The sequence below is a fragment of the Solanum dulcamara genome, chromosome 8 (genome assembly GCF_947179165.1).
Source record: "Solanum dulcamara chromosome 8, daSolDulc1.2, whole genome shotgun sequence".
NCBI lineage: Eukaryota > Viridiplantae > Streptophyta > Magnoliopsida > Solanales > Solanaceae > Solanum > Solanum dulcamara.
Genome location: NC_077244.1, coordinates 76,437,947 through 76,462,083, shown reverse-complemented (window position 1 = coordinate 76,462,083; position 24,137 = coordinate 76,437,947). Strand labels below are relative to the sequence as shown.

The 24,137-nt window shown below is 31.4% G+C and overlaps 1 protein-coding gene across 2 annotated transcripts; it reads left to right on the top strand.

The window, feature by feature from the left end:
- Positions 1-2,498: 2,498 nt before the first annotated feature.
- LOC129898811 (U-box domain-containing protein 13-like) lies at positions 2,499-8,813 on the top strand. 2 transcript variants are annotated; one of them, XM_055973499.1, is made up of 5 exons: positions 3,113-3,241; positions 5,380-5,457; positions 5,623-5,739; positions 5,836-6,285; positions 7,245-8,813. In XM_055973499.1, the coding sequence occupies exons 2-5, from the start codon at positions 5,455-5,457 to the stop codon at positions 8,406-8,408; spliced, it is 1,734 nt and encodes a 577-aa protein (XP_055829474.1). In that variant the 5' UTR covers positions 3,113-3,241; positions 5,380-5,454; the 3' UTR covers positions 8,409-8,813. The 2 variants fall into 2 exon arrangements, with proteins under 2 accessions (XP_055829473.1, XP_055829474.1); XM_055973498.1 differs by lacking the exon at positions 5,380-5,457 and having other exon boundaries at positions 2,499-3,241.
- Positions 8,814-24,137: the final 15,324 nt, after the last annotated feature.

Sequence of the window (24,137 nt, the reverse complement as noted above, 5' to 3'; positions counted from 1 at the left end):
TCACGCTTAATTTGAGTTCACAAGGTAGGGATCGGCTGATAAAATTTGCGTACACACCATTCTGTACAAATTTTATTACTGAAATTACAAGCTAATTATGTTGTTGTAGCCAAAAAAATTAAAGTAAAATGAAAACCATGAAAGTTAAATTCAAATGTCTCCGGACATTAAAAAAAATAGATAGAATCCGTACATATATTGAATAAAATAATCGAGATGTACATAAATTAATTTGTACTCCTATATTCTTTTCAAAAAGAAAGTACCAAGAAGCTAAGGTTGAAGTTCGACGGCAACCGGGGCATGCAGTGAGGCAGTCCCCACAAACATCAAGGGAAGGCTGTTAGGAAACAGTAAACATTTGTTGGTCCATAATTGCAGACTGGGCATATGTCCCCTTAATGACACAATTGCAGTCCCATGTTGAAGAGGATAATTATTTGATGTGTCTTTTTTACTTTCTTTATTTGAAATTGAATGTCAATAGTCATATTTATTGTCTCTCTTGTCTTCAAGAAAGTGGATTAGAAAACTTGTCATATATTGGGTGATTATTCGTTTGTGCTTAATTATTTAAACGACTCTTTTTCTCATTATGATGAGCGATCATTTTTTTCTTTGTTATTCTTGGACCTTTGGTTAAGAGCACAGGTAATTAGAACTATGCACTAACATGGTTATGGTCGGAAATCAGAATAGTAATATTCTCTTAATCTCTGACTAATGTCTCTTAAATCATTTTCAGACACTGTTTCATATACTAGTTGCGACGCAAATAATTAAAGTTTAGACAGATTCATGTGTCATGAGATATCTTGGTCAATTATGAAGCACATGCTTTCAAAATTCTCGATGCTAATGTCTTGGTTTAATTAGTGGACGAAAAATCCTAGCAAAAACATCATCAAATGCTGTCCTCCTTAATGCCTGTTTTACCCTTTTCCATAATTCCAATACATATATTACTATTACAACAATAACATATTTATTATAATTTTATAAATGAAATTTTAAAAATAAAAATACGATATTTTCTAAGCTCTATCTTTATTAAGTAGAAAACTGCTTCTGAAACATTCCTCGGCTCAAAAAAAATATTATCGAGGCAGTTCTATATATTACTACTTTATATTATCTAAAGTTGATAATGATGATTTAAATAGTTCTAAGAAGCCAAGCTATATAATTAGAGCCTGACTCAATACTAAGTTATTTTATGGCTTTAGCTTAGACAGGCTCACATGATTTCATAGTCTTTTTCCCCACCTTAGACTAAACTTTAACAGGTAGGAATAAACAGGTTAACTTTTAATTAAATTATTATTTTCAAGCTGTCGTTATAGCAGTCATTTAGGTGGAATTTGTCGCACTAATCATGATTAAGCCGACCCATTTACCCATACATCAATATGTTACTAGTTCAAGTAAAATGATAATTTTTGTTCACAAATACACACACATATATATTTGGACCGAAGAATTAAAAAATTTCACTTACAATTTTTTTTTTGTTATATGTCTTTTTTTAAGAGATTTTTATTTTTACTTTAAAGGTCACTTCCTTTTATTCATTTTGTAAGATTCAGCTAATGAGATTGGAATTTTTATTTTTAAAAGGACTAAAATCTTTTCATGAGATTGGAATCCATGTGTCTAATGATTAAGCTACAACTTTTATCTCTGTTTATTTAATTTTCAGCAAATATTCCAAGACAATTTCTTTTTATCCTTTTCTGCATTTACCAATAATTTTTTCTTGTCCCCTTTGTTTGTTTGCTCTGTAAGGCTTCATTATTTTGGCGACTTGGACAAATGTATGTTTCACCCGAAGAAGGAAAAAGAGACAAACTTGTTTTATCCATGTAACTTAGGGTAAATCCAAATATAGTTTTATAGTTGTGCGAAAAGTAACAAACAAAAATTAGGAAATGACCATGTGAAAGTCACGTAAACAATAAAAATGCTTAATTCAAATAAACAATGAGTCTATTAAGTTTTGCTTAATTTAGATTAAAAGATATATTTAAAATCATAAAATTAAAAAATATTTTGATATATCTAATATATTTTAGTTTAATATCATAAAATTTATTTATTTATATTTTTTAAACTCCGTGTAAAGTCAAATAAATTAAAATGAGAAATATATAATGTTCTGATTTTCTAAAGTCAAATTATGTGAATTTTTACTAATTTTAAAAATATTTTCTATTAAATTAATATGAGAAAAGTTAGAGGTGTCTATAGTATTTTTCATATAGTCTTAAATATTTAAATTTTGATGATAAAATATTAAATTGGTGATATGAGATGAGATGAAATTGAAGAACAACCGGAAAAAAGATTTTCCTAAATTTTACAAAATAAAATAAAAATTATCTTCTTTCTACAAAAATAACTACTTATACAAATAAAAAAAATTAAAAATTATTTATTTATTTAAACCAAATTGTAACGGGACAAGGCAAGAAATGCCATTTCACGATAATTTACATCTCATCGTCTATTTAACCTCTCACTCATAGAGACAAGACAAGGTAAACGGTTACTCAAAACCCACCAATAAAGCTGTTTTCTTCTTCACAGATCCAAGTTACCCCACTTTCATTCAACGCCGGTAACAATTAACCGACAAACAGTCCGCCGGTAAACTTCATTAACAACTTATTGAAGCCGTCAAAGCCAATCGACATCAAAAGAACTCATCCTAAAACCGCGCCGCCAGAACAATACTCTCTTATAGTCTTAATTCTTACTCTAAATGACTCCATTTTCATTTCTATTCCTCTATCTTCCTTCTCTAATGGAGTCGATGACGACCAGCTGACAGCTGTTCATCTCTAATTTAACAGCTGAACATCGCAATCACCTCAGCTCATATTTAATTTATAGGTTCTTCAAACATTTTTGTTTTTCAATTTTCTGTTAGTTTTTATTTGGAATTTTTGGATCATTTGAACTATTGAAAGAAATGGAAGAAGAAAGAGGAGTGTTAGCGCAGAAGTTGATTGAGGTAGTGAACGAAATATCAGCCATTTCGGATTTCAGGACTTCGGTAAAGAAAGAGTACTGTAATCTAGCTAGGAGGCTCAAGTTGTTGATTCCAATGTTCGAAGAGATTCGGGATAGCAAAGAACCAGTTCCTGATGACTCGATGAAAGCTTTGGGTTCCTTGAAGGAAGCTCTAGAATCAACCAAGGAATTGCTCAAATTTGGCAGCGAGGGAAGCAAGATTTATCTGGTGAGTGTTACCGTTATATAGTTTTTATTTATATTTTCTGCTTTTTTTCGATCTAATCTTATTTTGAGAATCGTACTTGATTTGTGTCTTGCTTTAATAACAAATTGGTTTATCTGATTCTTCAGATTATTTTAGATTCGCGTTTTACTTTTATACAACAGTATTACTGAGTTCAATTAGTTTGGAACTGATACATGGTTGTCGATTGATTGAAACTGCAGACGTACCTGTAAATTAAGATCCTATATCTTTCTATATAATCAAGAACTGAGCTATCTAAATTCCAAAATGGACAATACATCTTGCTCTTGGAACAAGATCATTGCTTTGAGGCTCGGCATGGACGCACGTGTTCTATTATTAATGGATCTGTCTGATCAATGATCAATGTTATGTTATATTTACTTGTTCAACCTCTATGCTGCAACTTCTATTCTCCTTGGCATGATTAGTATTTTAAAAGATTCCACAGCCTGATAATATGATTTCTTCACAGTGCATTGCCCTGTTGTACAGACCAAATTGTAGAGCAATAGTATACCATCCTCGTCAAGATTCTTGATCTTGTAACAAAGGAAGTCAACAAGAGTCTTAAGTTGCTAGATTAGGAGTAGTTCAAATTTTTTATTAGGATGTTTGCTTTTATGACTTGATCCTTGAATTATTGCACACCATCAGTGGGTTGTGCTATTATTTCTGGTCCCAATGCTTAAGTTGGAGAAATCCACTACCTTTTTGCCACCAGACCTCTTAAAAATGTTCTTGTTTCCTGGGCAATGATTTCATATCATTGGTTACTGGTTAAGTTTTATGTTTTTACTGAGGATAACCGCAACATGAACAAGATTGACATGTTTAGTATGATAATGGAAATTTTACTAGCTATATAGCTGAACCTTTATGGAACTGTTCTGGTTCATCTACCTCTCCTACTGTCCAAAAAGTGTGGAGCTGACAGTGAAAAAGATTAAATGCAAACTAAGAAAAAGAAGAGGAGAATCCATGCACTTATGATGCAACGTTTGGTCTGCTTCAAACCAACTATTTGTTACTTGCCTCTTCAGAATGTCATACAGGGTCGGACTTATTAGGATAATTTTAAATAAAATTCTTTGCTGAAAGGAAACTAGTTGCAGTATGTTGGAGATAGGGTCGACGACTGAACGAAGAACTAAACTTTACGATAGCTTTATCCTAGGGAAGCTATTATAGAGAAGCTGAACAAAGTTGCAATGCAGGGATTACAAGCTTTTATGTGCTCTTTTGAGTCAAATATGTGATAACCAAATTTTGAGATGAAATGTAGATTCTGAGGATTGAAAGATGTTGAAGTGTGTGACCATCTAATTTGAAAGTTAAGCTATTAGAGAGAGTATACTTTTATTTAGTTGATTATGTCTTTTTTCTTTTTTTGATAACCGTGGTGTCCAGGAAAGCTTGTGCACACCTCGACTAATCCCACCGGATATCTACCACCTTCTACCAACAACTGGTACTAGGTAACTTTGTCTACCAAGGCTAAGAAGGATGGGAAGAAATCACCCAGTGTTATTGTCTCTACTAGGAGTTGAACCTAAGACCTTATGGTTCTCAACCCACTCCATTAACAACTATGTAATACCCTTGGATGCGTAGTTGATTATGTCTTTAACATGCCACTCATGTGCAAGCGGGCCTGATTCTTTTTAATGGACCACTTAGAAATTCTTTATTTTTTTAAATTGGTGGCGGTGAGGCTTGACCAAACCACGCCAAGTAACCTTCTTCAATTTATCCTTTAAGCATGTAATGTGCAACTTGTACCTTTTCTATCAAATGTGATCAATTCTATTCTTGTCTAATCTTATATGATGTCATCTATTTAATATTTGCATTTCTATTGGTGCTCATGCTGTGGACAAGTTGGGTGTTGAGGCCCTGCAGCTCTCACTCTCATATCTCCTATAACATTATTGGTCTCTCAACCGTTTATAGTTTACTTTGGTTAGTACTTAGTACCTCCCTATTGGGGAATTATGTTGCAACTATTTATGGAGTAGTTGTTTTCTTTAGGGATGGGACTCTAATGGATTTGGAAGTTATTATTTCTGCTACCTTAAAGTGAACCTTTAATAGCCTGCCTGATCCACGGTTTTTAGGTCATCAAGACGTCTGAACTCCTCATTTCTTCTACCTGAAGTGCCGCTTTGACATCTACTAACTCAAGCATTTGCATGGTAAAATGATTCTCATAGAGCAGATTTCTATTTCAACCGCAAATAATTCATTACACCTATGGATGATTAGCTTTAGTCTTCATAGAACACTGTATGTTTCGCTGAAACATCAGGATTATTCAGGCTCACAGAGTAAAGTTCAATTAGGAATTTCTCTTTTTGCAGGTGTTAGAAAGGGAGCAGATAATGAAAAAATTTCATGAAGTGACAACCCAGCTAGAACAAGCTTTGGGTGGAGTTCATTATGAAAAGCTTGACATATCTGATGAAGTTAAAGAGCAGGTAAAAGACATCATCTTATTAAGTCTTCATTTGTTGTGGATGGATACATCTCTTGATGTGCAATTCTTCTTTTCCATCTGTGGCTTCAACTTCCAGGTAGAGCTTGTCCTTTCTCAGTTCCAAAGAGCCAAAGGAAGGGTTGATACACCTGATGCTGATCTCCATGATGATCTATTGTCCCTTTACAGCAAGAGTAATGTTGCTGCTGTAGATCCAGCTGTCCTAAGGGAATTGGTTGAGAAGTTACAGCTGACTGGAATATACGATCTCACACAAGAATCATGTGCTTTGCATGAAATGGTCACTGCTACTGGTGAAGATCCAGAGGAGAGGATAGAGAAGATGTCAGTGATTCTGAGGAAAATTAAGGACTTTGTGCTGACTGAGACTCTGGAGATTGATTCTTCTTCGAGGGAGAAGTCTTCAACTTGTAGTGGACAAGCATCTATCGAGGCAACTCGTAAGGCCCCAGTAATACCAGATGATTTTCGGTGTCCTATATCCCTGGAATTGATGAAAGATCCTGTCATTGTATCATCCGGCCAGGTAACATTTTTGGATCTTTATCTTGCTTTTTTGGTTAAAAATGGGTCGCAACATTATCCATTTCTCATGCTACTTCATGATACAAAGACGTTTTAACGGAGTCCCTTCATTTCTCCTATTCTGCCTTGTGCATGCATGGATGTTAGTCAGACTGTCAATTAAACAAGGACTTAAACCATTTCATTCAAGTGCTTCTAATTCCCTATTGTCTAGTTTCCCTTTTCTTTTTCTTTTTCTTTTTCGGTAAATGGAGTAAATATACCCTAAAAGATCATGGAAGAAAGAACATATTTGTGGAACATAAGTTTATGTGTAGAAATTCATCAAATTAAAGGTTTAAAAATACAATAGGTTCAATGCTAAGAATCATAAAGGTTGAACCCATAGAGCTAAGATCTGCCTGTGTGTGTGTTAAGTAATTACTCCAATACCAGTAGTTCCTACACCCAATATCTCTCTGACTTTTGCTTGTAGAGGCAGATGGAACGTTTTGCCCCTTCATAATAAATTTTGGCAAGCTTTCAGATCCAAGCACATTTTCACTCTTTCTCGGTGAAGTGCTTTGAAATCTTTGTATCACTTTCAAATAGAGAAAAGAGGAAAAAGGTAAAAAGTAATTCATTGTTTTCATTTTTTATTTTAGGGTGAAGTAGACTGGTTCATATGCGGAAAAAGTACAGACAGACAGGCAATCCGTATTCATTTAATTGCTATGGTCCTTGCTGATTTATGAGATCATTTCTTTAGCAACTATATGATCTGCCAAAATCTTGATACATGATTTATGTCGCATCTATGCTAGTTCTCTATATATCCATTGAAATATTGAGAATGCACATGCCCTCTGGGTCTCATGTTCATGGAAGATGTGGTTTCGTGTTAGTAGGCTAAATTTGAACTGTAGTTATCATTTCCATATCGTAGTTTGCTAACAATATAAATGGTGTCCTCCACTGCAGACTTATGAGCGTTCTTATATTGAGAAGTGGCTGGAAGCAGGGCATAGCACTTGTCCCAAGACACAACAAGTCCTCACAAGCAATGCTATCACACCAAACTATGTGTTGCGGAGCCTCATAGCACAGTGGTGTGAAGTGAATGGAGTTGAATCACCCAAACGACCAGGTAGTTTACCCAATAAGTCAACATCCGTGTGCACACCTGCTGAGCACTCGATGATAGAAAATCTCCTGCGAAAGCTCACATCTGGCAGCCCTGAAGATCGTCTCTCTGCGACAGGTGAAATCCGCCTGCTTGCTAAACGCAATGCTGATAATCGTGTTGCAATAGCTGAAGCAGGTGCTATTCCTCTACTCGTCGACCTTCTTTCCACACCCGATTCTCGGATCCAAGAGCATGCTGTTACAGCACTACTTAACCTCTCAATTTGTGAGGATAACAAACGGAGCATTGTAACATCAGGGGCAGTGCCTGGTATCGTCCATGTGCTTAAGAAGGGGAGCATGGAAGCACGTGAAAATGCAGCGGCCGCGCTATTTAGCCTTTCAGTTATAGATGAAAATAAGGTTATTATTGGTACTTATGGAGCAATACCTCCACTTGTGACATTATTAAGTGATGGCACCCAGAGAGGAAAGAAAGACGCAGCTACCGCACTTTTCAATCTGTGCATTTATCAAGGGAACAAGGGCAAGGCAGTAAGGGCTGGAGTTGTGGTCACTCTAATGGGGCTGCTTACGGAACCTCAAGGTGGTATGATCGATGAAGCACTTGCCATTTTAGCTATATTGTCTAGTCATCCAGAAGGGAAGACAACCATTGGAGCTGCAGGGGCAGTTCCTGTTTTGGTAAATGTGATCACAAATGGATCTCCCAGGAACAAAGAAAATGCAGCTGCAGTTTTGGTACATCTCTGCTCTGGGGACCAGCATCATCTAGTGGAGGTTCAGGAGCTAGGAGTAATGGGACCGTTGCTGGATTTAGTACAAAATGGCACTGAAAGGGGCAGACGAAAGGCAACCCAGTTGCTTGAACGAATAAACAGATACGCTGAGCAGCGAAAACAGGCCCAGACAGAATCCGAGGCTCCGATTCATACCCAAATTCATAACCAACTTTCACAGTCACCACCATCATCGACAAATACCCAGACAGCTGAATAAATCACAACTACTGCTATGCCTCAATCCTAAGCAAGTGGGATCAGTTATATTATAATCCTCGCTGATCCACGTCATTCCAGTTAAGCTGCTCCTGGACTGTATGCTTTTCTTTTTAAAATTATGTTTGGCTTTTCTTGGTTTGTTATAGCATTATTTATAGAAAAGGGGTTTAGATATGTGGGAGAAAGGTGGAAGATCACCTGATACCTCCATCATTCATTTGTTTTCTGGGGTTGAGGTGTATACTCCCATGAGAAAAAGGCCAAGGATTGAGGGAAAAAACTACAAAAACACAAACTGCTTTGACAATATTGAATGTCAAGTGTACCATTACCACACATGTACAAGTGAAAATCTTCCTCAGTTTTTATAGAAGGAGATGCTTTTCTACTAGACTAAACATAACTTTGTTCCATTATTTTCCTTCATTCGTCATATTCTTGATAGAATAAGAATTTATTAGTATATATTTTTCTTTCTTCTATTGTAGAAACTGAAAGCAATACAGCAAATACAAATTGTTGCTCAATAAGATTGCTTGGAAGTCACAATAGTCGAAAATCCACTTTAGCAGGTTGTTACTTGCTTAATGAACCTGTTCCACATTCAACTGGAAACAGTTAAAATTTACAATTCTCGAAATCAGTTTGAGCCAAGGAAAGAACATGGGGAGGTGATTAGACTGGATTAGGGTAGGATCCTAGATAGGAAGGTATGGAGGTTGAGGATTAGGGTGGAAAGCTAGTAGGTAGCCGAGTATAGATGTGGGAAAGGGAGGGGACTAACCTCCTCTTTTCCGTTTCTCAGTATTAATAGTATTATTTAGTAGTAGCGTATTCTCTTATATTGTTCAATGTATATTAAGGCCCAAGCTCTATCCAGCTGCAGATAATGCATTTCTACTCCCAACAATGTGTTCAAGACATAATTATATTTGTAAAACAACATCAATTTAATACTCCATGTATTAAAACATGCAAAATCAAGATATGACTCATTGAGTCTTTACCAAAGACTTTCATAATTTATTTTTGTTATATGAGTGGTCCATAAATAGAATTCGACTCACACATGATGCAAGTTGCAACCTGTTAAAGATATTATTAAGTATAATACACAGGCACACAATTCAATGCAATTAATGTAGAGTTGATAATATAAGGTTAGTTGGTCATTTGTGGTGAAAAAAACACAAAGATCATCTCAAAAGGCAGAGAGTCGATCAGAAAATGCTTGAAAATTCACTTTCAAGGATTCCTTCATATAATAATATCAAATGTGATATATTTCAATATATGACCTATTAAAGTGGCCAGTGCCCAGTAGTACTTACATGTGTTGTGTCTATCGTAAATGCCATTGCATGTGCAATTATTATAGTTTGCTTTAATGTTTTTCATATACATTTTCATTTCTATTTCTATCATTCTCACCACTTTTAATCAGTATATCTATCCATCTTTTAAGAACACTGATGCCCACATAGAACCCTCACAAGAACAAAAACAAAAATAATCATGTTTTCCATTGATTTCCTATAAATTGAAAAAGTGCTTTTATTAAATTTTAATGTTTTCTTAGAAATAAGTCAATAGCATCAATCGACGGAGAAGGTTACGTTGCTCTAGTGGTAGAATACCAAGGTTACCTCATCAGGCAATTAAGCTATATACTTAGCACTTAATCAGCTCAACTTTTAGATAGACTTAATTAAGTGGTTATGATCTAAATTAATAAATGGACAGATTATTTCCACCGTACATGTGGTAATTAATAATTTTTGCCTCAGATCTATTCGAAAATTTCGAGTGTGTGAGCTTGTGAATAGTAAAGGACATCTGTAAGGTCGAACCTTTGGTATTACGAAGTCTGCATGTATAATTATGTCGACATAATAAGGTAAAGTTTACAAATATTATGCTCTAATTAATTTGGAATAATATGGTTTAAATTGTATTGAAAATTTTAGAATATTATTTAGGAATAAAATAATTTGTTGAATTTGATTTTAGTTACTACAGTAGTTTTTAGCAAAATAAATTATTTAATTTAAGATAAATTTGAATTTTGAATTTTAGTTAAGTTGTTTGAACTATTGAGATATTTTAGGTTGTTTTAAATTTCAAAATATTCAGATTATGTGTTTTATGTTGGCTATTTAAAGCTCCCAATGCTTAATAAAATTATTGAAAAGTAATTGAAAGTTATTTCAATTCATTGAAAGTTATTTTAACCATTTTTTGCTGCCCCATTTTTATTTTTTTTTAGAAAAAACCAACAAAGTCACTATACAATTGATAAATGTGGCATCATACTCTAGTTTTGCAGTTGTGAGAAAGATAATATGAACAAATATATTAAGGTACGTATAGAAGTTAGAATCAATTCCATTAGGACAAAAAAATACTCTCTCTCTTGCATTTAACATATTTTTACCAAATCCTCATCTTATTTTACATGTAATTATCAATTCCAAAGAAATAGGGCAGAACAAAAGGGTGTTATGTCGGAAAAAGATGGTTTAAAATTAATTTCAACTTTATAGAGAAAAAAATCAATTTTAGAAAAGAAGAGTCGCCACTTAATTTTTTAAAGAAATTAAGAAAACTTAATTTAAAAGACTCTAACAGATTTAAGTCTTAAAAATTCAGAGAAAAAGGTACGAGGTTTTTATTCTCACTTTGAGAAGGTGTTAAGCATTCAAAGTGGCCGCTAACGCGCGGTTATTCCGGCGATTTGAAAACTCTGATTTTGACTAACTCTGGAAAAATGTGTTTAACAATAACCGGGCATTAAACAATTTGAAAGAAATATAAACTTTAAAACATTTAGGATAATTTACAAGAGAAATAGACTTGGTATGAAAACGATTAAATAAAGGAGGGATCATTTGAATAAATCATTTAAATTAAACGAATGATCATAGAAATGGTCTCTCTTCAAGTGATTTAATTAAGTTAAACTGAATAATTAATGTTAGAATTAATACAAGATAAGTAAATATCGTCAACTAATTAAATAAGAGTAAAGACAAGCAGAATAATAGAAATTAGTGATGCCTAAAAAGAATCATTCTAGTTTTTTAAAATATTAAATTACCCCAAATATATACAAACAAAAATATTTAAAAGTAGATGGGATGAAAATATTCATGTTTTCATATTCTTCGGATCAGCGTCGGCTTATTAATCGGAAGACAAAAATATAGTGTTTTATCGTTTTTCTGTTCGGGTCAACTTCCATCATTTTCGAAGCGTCAATCTACCCCTACCCCTTCTAGGTTTATTTATTATTATAATCCTAAAGCGATCTAAAAGAAATAATAAAAATTAACGTCCTAAAAGGTGTCTAACGTCTCAACTTAATATCCAGAAGGCAATGGACGTGCTATTAGGGTAGGTTTTAGACTAAAGAAAATATAGGCATACTAATTAGACACATCGTCAAACAAAACAGATATGACGAGCATTTAGCACATAGAATCTCAAGTAAGTCTCTAGATTAATTAATTAACATGCTTGAAAACACAGATAAATAGTGGAAAGTTATAAAAATTACCGTGTGTGCGTACACAATCAAACGTATGTATCATAAATATAAAAACTTGAATAACATGGAAGCAAATTTCATTATTTAGACATATGGGGCAATTTTAATTACTAAGGTGATTGTAATAAAAGAAGGCATGCTTGACAATTTTAGTTATTAACTAATAATGTTTATAAAATCCTATTAACATGATTTTTAGTTAATAGCATGCCAAAAATTTATTAAAATACTATAGATATGATTTCTAAATATTGTGTTAAAAATTTATTAAAATGTCATAGGCATAATCTCTTTATAAAATAACATTGCGAAATCTTATTTAAAATCCTATAAGCATGATTTCTAACAATATATTGAAAATTTATGAAAAATAGTAAGCATACTTTCTAATACAATTATATGCTAAAATATTTATTAAAATGTTGTAGGCACGGTTTCAATATAAAATGATATGATAAATAATTATTCAAATCCTATAGGCATGACTTCTACACATAATATACTCAAAAATATAATTAAATTAAATAGGCATGATTTTTATATATAATATGCTCAAAATATAATTAAATGGGCATGACTTCTATATAATTTTAACATATTAAAAATAGAATTAAATCCTATTGGCATTTTTTCTAAGCAGAAACGTATACAAAGCTAAATTAATTATGACTTTACTAACCTAATAGTTGGCGATTCAAAGTAAACAAAACAACAAAGGAAACTAGCATATTACTTGATAACTACTTAAAAGGGTTAAAATATGTTAAAATTAGACAATTGATGATAGACAAATGGGTGATGTCCAGATTACATTATCATCATTCAAACAAAAGATTGATTTCTTTTAATCAACTAAAATTAGTGGCAACTATAAGAAAAAAAATCATTTAAAATTATCTAAGCATGACAATAAAGGCATGATTTTAATAACTAAAATTATTTAATTCTTATAGGTGTATTTATCTAGCACACATACACAAATTATGATAAAATACAATAAATGCAAGTAGCACGTAAGTCCCCCCTCCCCTTTAGATAGTCTCCTAAATTATTTCATTATAGAGATTGTTTACAACATTACACAGAACCAAATAGAGCAATACTTTATAGAAAGAAATACACATAAAGAGAAGAATCTAAATAAATAAATCTTTCCGATGTGATTTTCAATCGGGCAAACACTCTGTGTCTTGAGCTCTAGTTCAAAACCTGCTAAGCCATAAAGAAATACAAACAAAATACCAAATAACAAAATATGCAACAATCATGCAGCTTTCATATAAACAGAGAAGATAATAGCACATACATCTAAAACACAATAGAATAATACACATATAAGGAAGGGTAGAGACTAATCTGGATACTCTCCATATTTTATTTAACCAGATATACTATGTAAGAGCTTAAAGTAAAGACTATATAATAAAAATAGGAAAAGAATTACTAACCAGTTAGCGGGAGTTGTATCACTATGTAAAAGAAAGTAGTAGTAATATCTGAGATCCAAGCAAGTAACGGAGTAGCAAAAATGAAAAAAAGAAAAGAACTTAAGAGCAATGAATATTTTTTTTCTCTTTTTGTCCTATGAAATATGAGGTGTTGACATAGAAAATGAAAGAATTATGTGTTCTTCTTCCTTTCTCTATTCTCTATCCCCCTTGAGACCAGTGGCGGACCCAAAATTTTAAATAGGGGGTTCAAAATTTAAATAAGTAGACACACGAGCTAGTCAAAATGGGTTCGACGTCTACTTTATATACATAAAAAATTATTTTAACCATGCATAAATAGTATAATTTTCCGTAGGAGGGGGTTCAGATGAACCCCCTCGGCATAAGGTGGGTCCGCCACTGCTTGAGACAGTCCCCAATTAATTTATTATTATAGAGAGTATAGTTTACAAGATTATTACAAACCAGATAAACGAAGTAAGTAAATAAAATAATTTGAACCCCCTCGGCATAAGGTGAGTCTGCCACTGCTTGAGACAGTCTCCAATTAATTTATTATTATAGAGAGTATAGTTTACAAGATTATTACAAACCAGATAAACGGAGTAAGTAAATAAAATACTATAAATGATCAAATGTCAAGCGAAAAGTGGCATCCTAACTTTCCATCTCCAGATGACGCTTCATGACTTTGAACTTTGAAGTTCAAACCCGCTGAATCATAAAAAAAGAATACGAGCAATTTACAAATACTATAGAGATATATCGTGATTATATAATTCTCTTCTCAACAAAAAAATCAAACAAAATAATAACACATTTAAAATAATAGACCCACACATTTAAAGAAAATGTTGAGACTAACCTAGATGCTTCAGTTAGGAAGAATAAGCAAATAAAATCTGAACTGCGATGCCAAGAACTAGAAAAAGAATATTAAAGCATGTAAGAAAAACTTTTCTTATTGTTTTTGTTTTCGTTTGAGATATAAGAAATGTAAAGTAAAAATGTTTTATTCTCTTTTCTTTCTCAACTCTCTATGTTCTTGTTCTCTCCTCTCTCTCTCTGTGTGTTCTTCTTTTATAGTGATAAAAGACAATCAAGCAAGACAAAAAAATCCAAAAAAAATGGCTCATCCCCATTTTAGCCAGACTTTTCTTTTAAATAAGTCATAGTAAGGAAATATATTTTAAAGGGAGGTGACAAAATTTTCACCAATAAAATCAACCAAGATTTTTAACAGCACAATCGGTCAAAATTTTCAGCAACCAAATCAATTCAGATCAATTCAAAATGATGAGAAAGTCAAGCTAAAAGACAACCAATATTGTCAAAAAGTCTCAAAACTCATGTTAAAAAGGGTTTACTAATAATCGATAAGAGGCTATATAACTTAATTAAAAGAAGTATTCAAGTATTCAAACAAAATTTCAAACTTCCAACAGTGTAATAATATTTCAGATTTCACAAGCAAACAAAATAAATGTGTGGATCCAAACAAAATATAAAAATATTACAACTTTAACATAAATGTTTAAAATAAATTCAATATCATATTTCCAAAGATCTATATCACAGATGAAACAAAATCACTAAACTTAAACTTAAGGCAAAATTCATCAATTTCATGATTTTCACATGAAAAACATCATCACGAAATTCATATTAGATCCGTAGGCAAAATTAAACTTAACAACTCATGATTTTTACATAACAAGAAACGCCATTAAATTTATGTTAGATCCGTAGATAAATCAATCTCAACAAATAAAATTTAAATAAAGAATTTAGAACGACAATACCGGAGAGGATCTGTAGAGATCCATCTTTACCAACATAGGAGCTGAATTTTCAACTCCATTCTATTGGATATGTCTCTTTTTATTTTTTCTTCTTTGTGTTGAAGAATGGAGTGGCTAGTCATTTCTCTGGACAGTGGAAGGGAGAGGAGCAGTGGCGTTGGTGATTTTTCCGATGGAGAGACATAGAGGAGAACAACGATGGTTGCTTGTTCGTCGGAGACGGAGGTAGATGACTTCACCGGCGCTGCTGATCTTAGTCTTTGTTGGTGGTTCGTTCTTGGTTGCTGGCCAGCGAGGGAGATGGTGGTGTGAGGTGCTGGATAGATCGAGAAAGGGAGAGAAGGAGCGAGGTGCATAGGCTATTTGTCTCCTCGGCGAAGATGGCGATGGTGGAGGAGCGGCACTACTGGACAGTTGGTGGCGCTGGAGAAGAGAGAGGCGGAGGGAGAAGGAGTGTAGCCATGGCTTCTGCGTGTTATGTTGGAAATAGACAGTTTAAAAATTAATTTCAACTTTATAGAGAAAAAATCATTTTTAGTAAAAGAAGAGTCGCCACTTAATTGTTTAAAGAAATTAAGAAAATTTAATTTAAAAGACCCTAACAGATTTAAGTCTTAAAAATTCAGAGAAAAAGATATGAGGTTCATATTACTATTTTAAAAAGGTTTTAACACTTAAAATAACCGCTAATATGCGGTTGTCCGACAATTTGAAAATTATTTGACTAACTTTGGAAAAATATTAATTTAAGAGAAAATGAAGACTTTAAAATTATTTTTTAGAAAAAATGATGAAACTTAAACATTGAAAATAATATACATGTATATAAAAAAAAAGTAAAAGTTTATCAAATGACTACGTAAAGGTACAAAATCATTTAAAGAGTAAATTAACATGAATTGATTTATCTTTAGTGGAGTCTAATTAAGTTAAAACAAATTGAAATTAATATCTAAGCAAGCATAAATAACATAAGTAAATAAATTATTACAACCCGAATCAATATAAATAAACAATAAATAACACATGAAAATATGGCCCGACACTTAGTTTCTGTACGCCTGTACTAAGTTGTTGGGCCATCTTCGTTTTGGGCTTAAGCACAATTCCATTGTCTATCACAGTTGTATATACACTGTATATCAGACTATATATATGCTGCATACAGTGTATACAATATTATTTTTGTATATCGAACTGTATACACATAGTATACCACCTATTTTTTCTCTGTATTTACTGTATATCACTATATATCAAACTCTATATACACTGTATATTAGTATATACAACATTATTTTCTTACATATCGGACTGTATAAATACTGTATATCAGTGTATACAATATTGTTTTCCACCTCTATTCCATGTATACCACCCAATATCAATATTTAAACCATATATATTAGCTTTCTTTTCATGTATCAACTTTCCAACAATTCGAGCAAGATGATGGGAGACTCAAAACTCAATGATATGCAAGGATAGAGTCCAAAGATGGACTCGAATTGATATCACATGCATCAAAATAAAATTACAGAAATATTTACTCATTTTAAGGTAGAAGTGACTAACAACATGTATATATGTAGACAAATGAAAGGAAAGAAGAAATATATTCAAGTAACTAAAGAACACGGATTTAATATGTGTGTTATACTAGCTCAAATTTTAAAGAAGGAATTAAATCAATTAGACCATTAAAGTTCTAATCAAATAACAACTTTAAGCCTATTTTTGTTATCTAAATCATGTTAAAAGAAGAAATTAAAAACATGAAAATCTATATTGTCAAAAAAAACTATTTGGAAAAATAATTAACAAAACTAAGATCTTTAATAAAATAATCTTAACACATGATAACTAATTAATCCTAACATATGCTAACTATAAGAAATTTCTATCATTAATCTAATTATTCTTAATACATGCTAACTAAAAAAAATAAGACTACGAATCAACTAAATATAAAACATGAAATAATTAAATAAAATAAAGCTGAGAAAAGATTTTACCTCTTTTCGGGCAGCGAGACTAAAGACGACGATCGAAAGACAACTTCACCACCACCCAAAAGTTTGATGGAACTCCAATCCACAAAAGAAAAATTGAAAATTTAGACTCAAACCTTCGTGGATTTGATGTTATAAAAACACTGTTCTTAGCCTAAATTTCGACTTCAATCTCCTATTTTTCTTGAAGAAAAATATAGATTGAAAGTTAGAAATTTTCACAACTTTTAAGTTGGGGACAAGAGTCCAAAATCCTAGCCAAGTTAAGAAAATTTCTAACTTTGGGTGGCTAAAAAACCTCCTACTTCTTCTCCCTTCTTATCAAGAATATGAGCCTTTATATAGGCTCCAAAAACCTCAAATTTTCATACATTTTCGATGTTGGAGAAGTTTGTTTTTTTTTTAGAAAAAACTAAAAATTTTAAAAATACAAACTATAATTAAACTAACCTAACTAACATTGTATTTAGTAAAAAATAAAATCTTTTGAGATGATTTTCGAATAACCACATAAATAGTAATAAAAGATATAGTTATATAGAAATATGTATATTATACTAAAATTTATAAAAAGATAAAAATAGTTAAGAATAACATGAAAATATTTTTGTTTTTTATAAAAGTTAATTATTTAAAAAATGTTCGAAATTAAAAAAAACTTGATAGCTAATTTGTGTTGTGGAGGGTCAAAATTGGATGTCAACACTGCGTTGAGCAGCTGGCGGTGTTCATGGTGAGATGTGATGGTGGCGCAGTGAGGAAGAGAGAAGGGAGGCGGTGGCATGTGTGGTGAGGGAGAGAGGGCGGCGGCGGCGGCTTATCTCTACGGCGAGACTTCGCCGGAGAAAGGAGCAAACGCGGAGAGTATAGAGAGAGAGGAGGCAGCGGATTTGTTCTTCTCTTTTGGAGAAGATGCTCAAATGAAAAAATCCCAAAATCTTTAGGTTTAGGGTGTGAGTAATTAGAAATAGGGGAATAATGAGGGATTAAATTGTGGTCATTGATTAGTATAAATGAATGAATGTGATTGAAAGATGAATTTAAAATTAGACCACTTTAAATTCAATTAGGCTAGAATTATAATTAATTGGAAGCTATTTGGCTAGAATTTTAATAAAGTGAATAAAAAGAACTATGCTTAAAATAAAATGGAGGAAAACTGAATAAATTGCTATCTAATTAATAACCATAATATATATATATATATAGAATAAGTAAAATCATAAACTTTATCAACTAAAATTTTATATATAAAGTAAATACTCATGTATATACCATGTAAATATATATAATGCACGTATATGTATAATACGTACTAAAATAGATGTATAATATACATATTAATATAATTAAGTAAAATATATAATAAACTTAATTAAGTAATAACTTTTTATATGTATATAAGATATGTGATATATATATACAATAAAATAAGTAGATTATAAAATAAACTTAGTTAAATAATATTTTTTATATAAAAAAAATACACACATATACATAATATATACTAAATAGACATGTAAAAATATTCGAACGTATGAAGCTCATTATTTTAATTAAGAATAAAAATGATAAAGATAAAAGTAATAATATTTATGAATAGCAAAATATTGTAAATTGTGAATGTCAAAATATACGATTTATTGGATAAAACTAAATATAAATTTATTTATCTAATAAAGAAATAATTTTGAAAAATATCTATCTATTAAGATAGCAATTTGAAAAGTAATTATGGATTGGTCAAAATTGGATTTCAACAAAGGTATATTTCTTTTTTAGAAAGGAGCTAGATAGGATTTTTCTTTTTCTTTTAGTCCCCTTTTTTCAACTTACTCCAGTATTGATGTGAACATCAACATGAAAATTAGACTCAAAATTTATTTTTTTATTATAATATTAAAATCAGACCTATTCAAATTTATTTATCCGATATTGAGTCATCTTATATATTTCATGCTTTAGATGTCGAATTTTGAACGTGCGAGATTTGTTGGAGTCTTACCTCAATGGTTTAAAGTTTAAATTAATTTTTAAAGTCGAGTTAGCCCAATGTTAAAGAAAAGAAATCTCAGAAATATTCAAGTTCTTTGTGATGTTAAAAGTTGCTTATGGAAAGTAGAGTAATTTTTAAAATATACTATTAATTAAGAGAAATACATATATAAGTATTCTCATTCTAATTTGTAACAAGCTAATAATGTTAGTATTTATTTATGATAATGTTTATTTATTAATATATAGTAAAGCTGCAAGGGGTCTAGCTTTCCAACTATATATATGTCTGCAATATAATTCATGATAAAGGGTAAGCTTTTTTGCGTGGAATTGCGGAAAAGCCCATATGTCTGTGAAGGGAATTAGATTCTAACACCACTAAATGCTTTTTTATTAATTAATTCAGCAGATCCCATCTTCATAATCATGCATTAATATAACGTTTTTTTTTTTCTCCAGGACAGATAATTACGCGTCTAATTATACGATTCCTTTGAGAAATTTTAAAAACAGAAAGTTGATGGGGAAAAAATAATAGAATTTTGATATACATGCACGTGCATGATCCAATTTGGTATATACACAATCTTTTAAAGTGTCGATCAAACGTCAAATGCATGACCTTCATTTCATACATGCTTTAGTTTTAGCAGCATTCAAATTGTTATATTACCCGATAGAGTTAATTTAACTTCTATATATCGATAATTAAAAAAAATATATGGTTGCAATGTCATTAGATCATATAGCAGGTTGACGTCTATCTAGTCTGAAAAATTATATAGAATTTAAAGGATAATAACAGATAATCGTCCAAATAAATATGAATTAATAATTTGGAATATAAGTTAGGCTACCAGATACAACAAATTAAAATAAAGTTAATTTCTTGAATGATTGTCCTAGGGGTGAAAATTATTCATCAAAGTAATTTATGTATTTTTGACAGATATCTCCAATAAGGAGATGAGATAGGTTAAGTTTGATAATTAGAGCGCTATTTCTAGGAAGAAAAAACTCTTATTATTGATCATCAATCATCTTGTCATTAAAGAGTAGGATGTTGAATATACAACAACTTAGACGTGTTGGAGAGAGGGGTACACCCAAACAACTCTTCAACCACACTTGATAAAAATTTTAAATTTATTTAGTACGGAGATATAAGCACAAAAAGTGAATTGTAATTATATATATATATATATATATATATATATATATATCATTTTTTCTAATAATTTTCAAATTAAAGTCATCCAAATATAATATATAACATGCCCTATAAATATTTCAAATCAAAATTTCATCGACCTACACCCATTTAACCCACTTTAAAAAGATATTATATTTAAGATCCAAATCCAAAATCAAATAATGAAATCTTCTATAATATTTTGTCAAAAAATTAAGGCAGCCCGCCCCTCTTTCCAAAAGCAATTAAAAAAGAATATAGACAAAATGCAGAGTAATTCTTTCCTCCACGGACCACAATCACCGGGATAATTCACATGATTTACATGGCCGATTCTATGATAAATTCTATTTAATAAAACATAACAATATTCTAAAAGATTAAAAAAGAACCTCGTTTATTTGATGTATAAATAATTTTTTAATTGTAAATATGACAGCTACTTAATCTATAAATATCCGTTTAATTCTGAATTCGACTCTACTTGACACAGATACACGTATTACCATTGGAATCTGATGAAAATGATGTTTTGATGGAAGACTGCGTTCATGTCGTTATATTTAGGGGCTAAAGGGGGACCCTATGCCTCAGGCACCCACAAGCACAACCTTTCTTTTCACCCTTAGCTTTTTCCAGACCAATAACGCGTATATGCATGTTTCTTAGCTTTAACTAATTCCATAATATCACAGTTTTCATTTCTCCACTTCAATTTATAATATTCTATAGTGTGTTTGACACAAGGAAAGTGTTTTCCATGAAAAATATATCCTTCAAATATAAATGGGTCACATAATTTTTTAGTGTTGGGTAACTAGTAAGTAAGGAAAATAATATTATCTCAAAAATATTTATATGTGATTTGAAAAATATTTTAAAGGTGGAATGGGATGGGAAGTGAGGTTCGGGTGGAATGGGCAAGGGTTGGGGGTTGGGGGAAGGAGACAATATAATAAACTTGAAATATCATTTATAGTACTTATTTTTCCTACTTCTATTAAGGAAGTCATTTTTCGGAGAAAATATTCCTCAAAACATTTACCAACGAAACATATAAAAATTGAAAAACATTTTCCTCCGTATCAAACACACCACTAGTTATTCTTTTTCTCCTCTTTCCTTATTATATCGTCATTTGATCATTTTAGTTGAGTAATAGGTCATGATGGACCACCACAATAGGATAGAGCGAATCCTTTTCACTCTTAATTAGATGTCTCAAGTTTGAATCGGGAGGATAAATGAATCCAAATAGCTTAATCGAAAGCACTTCCTTCTTTAATAAATCTCATGTGGCTTGGATCCAAATTAGTTGGGATCAAATATAAATGTATCAAACTGGATGAAAATTAAATCTTAGAGAAAAGGTCATGATGATGAAACAAAAACTAAAGTAACCATTTTCCCTGCTCACTTTTACGTGACACGCTCCTTCTAATATGTTGCATAAAGAATGAAACATTTTCATATATATATATATATATATATATATATATATATATTCTTTTAATTTTAAACATTTTATTTTAATTTACTTTGAATGACGTACTTACTCTTACATTTATGAAAATATCATGACATACTTAAGATCAAAAGTTCTAAAGGTAATTCTAATACGTATCAAAAGTTTTTTTCTTTTTCTTTCTTCAATCTTATAACTAAAAGAGCATGTTATGCCGGGGCGGACCTAGAGGTAATCCAGAGGGTTCACCTGAATCTCCTCGGCAAAAAGTGACATTATATAGATAACGTATTTTAAATTTTTTTATGTCTATATATTAATTTTGAACCTCTTGAATAAAAAAATAGATGTTGGCTTAGTGGTTGAGGGGTTCAAAACTAACCTTGAGGTTCCAAATTCAAATCTTAAGTACTATATATTTTTTTCTAACCCCCTTAATAAAAATCCTTGATCCGCCACTGATGTCATGCATTAAGGATATAAATGAAATGAAAAAAAAACTAATACAACGATTAAAATTAAAAATACAACACTTAGAAAAAATTCCCACGAAGACATTTAAAAGTGAAAAGTACGACTTATTTTGCAAACGAATTCAATAGAACCATCTTCTAAGAATAAAATAAAATTTGGTCTAAGAATTTAAACGTTTGATTCGGTTTGGGAAAATGAAAACTGTTTTTCTTGCTCTTCAATTTGATTTGACCCAAAATTGAACTGTGACACCCTACTAAGAAAGTAAGAATAAAGTACATTATATCTTGGCGGATTCAAATTAGACACCTTTCAACTTTAACTGTTAAAATGAGATTTCATTTACTCCGAAGGTCATTCGAGTTAATTACGGCAAGGTAGTATATAATATTCCTTTTATTTTAATTTATTTGTCTAATTTTTTTAAAATATATTTTTTTTAAAATGTCTTTTTCTTAATTTGTCAACTGACGACATATCTAAGACCACAAAAGGGAGAATTAGTTTTGTAGGCCTCTTACAGTTTTTTTTTAGTTTTATGATTTTCTTTACGAGAGATCTTTATTTTTACGCAAAAAAATCAAAAAAAAATCATATTCAATACTACAATTCTACAAATATAATCTAAAAATATGGTGTTACACCAACGTTATTCCTACCTTATAAAATTAAAGCTTGTGTTCAGTCAAATTAAGACAAATATATTAAAACAGAGAGAATATTAATTAATTAAATTAAGGAATAGTTTGGTAGACAAATAGATTTCCTTTCTTATTTAGCTTTATAACACTAATATGAAATCTCCTTAATTAGAGAACTCAGCGATATGCGCTTAATTGGTAAACTCATGAAAGACTATTAATTAACAATGACGTTGGCCGGATTTTTCGCAGTTATGTTGGCATATTAACTATCACAATTCAATTAGTAACACGTCTATTAACAACAATGACTGCTCTTTATTTATTTTATTAAATTAATATATTTCTCTTCACCATAATTTAATGTAAGGAATGGCAATTGGGGCGGGGCAAACTCTCAACGGGGCGGGGCAGGGAAGCACTTAAATGGGGCGGGGCAGAGCAGGGAAGAAATTATTTTCTAAAATTTTTAAGCGGGGCAGAGCAGGGAAGGGCAAAACATTTACTTGAATTCTCTTAAAAACATTTGCCTGCAAATTCGAGCAAAATGACTGCAAGAATACATTTATGTTACCTTTACATGTTAAAGCATATCATCATATGTATTCATATATAACTATTAAGTACTTTACCATATAACACCATATGTATTAAAAGAAATTCATCTGCTAACTGTTAATTCATTTTTAATTTACTGATGTAAAATGAATACCAAACAATATGCCAACTATTCTCAAGACAACACATTATTAAGATTTAATTTTCACTCTGAACATTTCAAAAGCAAAACAATTTAGTTAGTAGACATCTTACTTTTGCAGTGAAATAACAAGAAATAATAATTTATTCCAAAGAGTTATTGTTGCAGTGAAAGAACAAGAAAGAATAATTTATTTCAAAGAGGTTGATTTTGCCTTTCTAAGGATAAAACAAATCTTGAATTCAGCTAAATTAGTGAATTGGGATTAGAAAATATTTATCGAAAGCAGTTTTAAACGGGGCGGGGCAGGGCAAGGCTTAGCAGAGAAGGACAAGGTAGGCCAATTTTTTTAAAAAATGTTAAATGAGGCAGGACAAGGCGGGTCAATATCTTAGTAAGTCAAAACTTCCTCCTCCCTAACCCGCCTTATTGGCATACCTAGTAC

Coding starts and splice junctions, on each gene's coding strand:
- LOC129898811 (XM_055973498.1), top strand. CDS start 2,972: ATGGAAGAAGAAAGAGGAGTGTTAGCGCAGAAGTTGATTGAGGTAGTG. Junction 3,242..5,622: donor AGGGAAGCAAGATTTATCTG/GTGAGTGTTACC, acceptor CTCTTTTTGCAG/GTGTTAGAAAGGGAGCAGAT. Junction 6,286..7,244: donor TCATTGTATCATCCGGCCAG/GTAACATTTTTG, acceptor CCTCCACTGCAG/ACTTATGAGCGTTCTTATAT.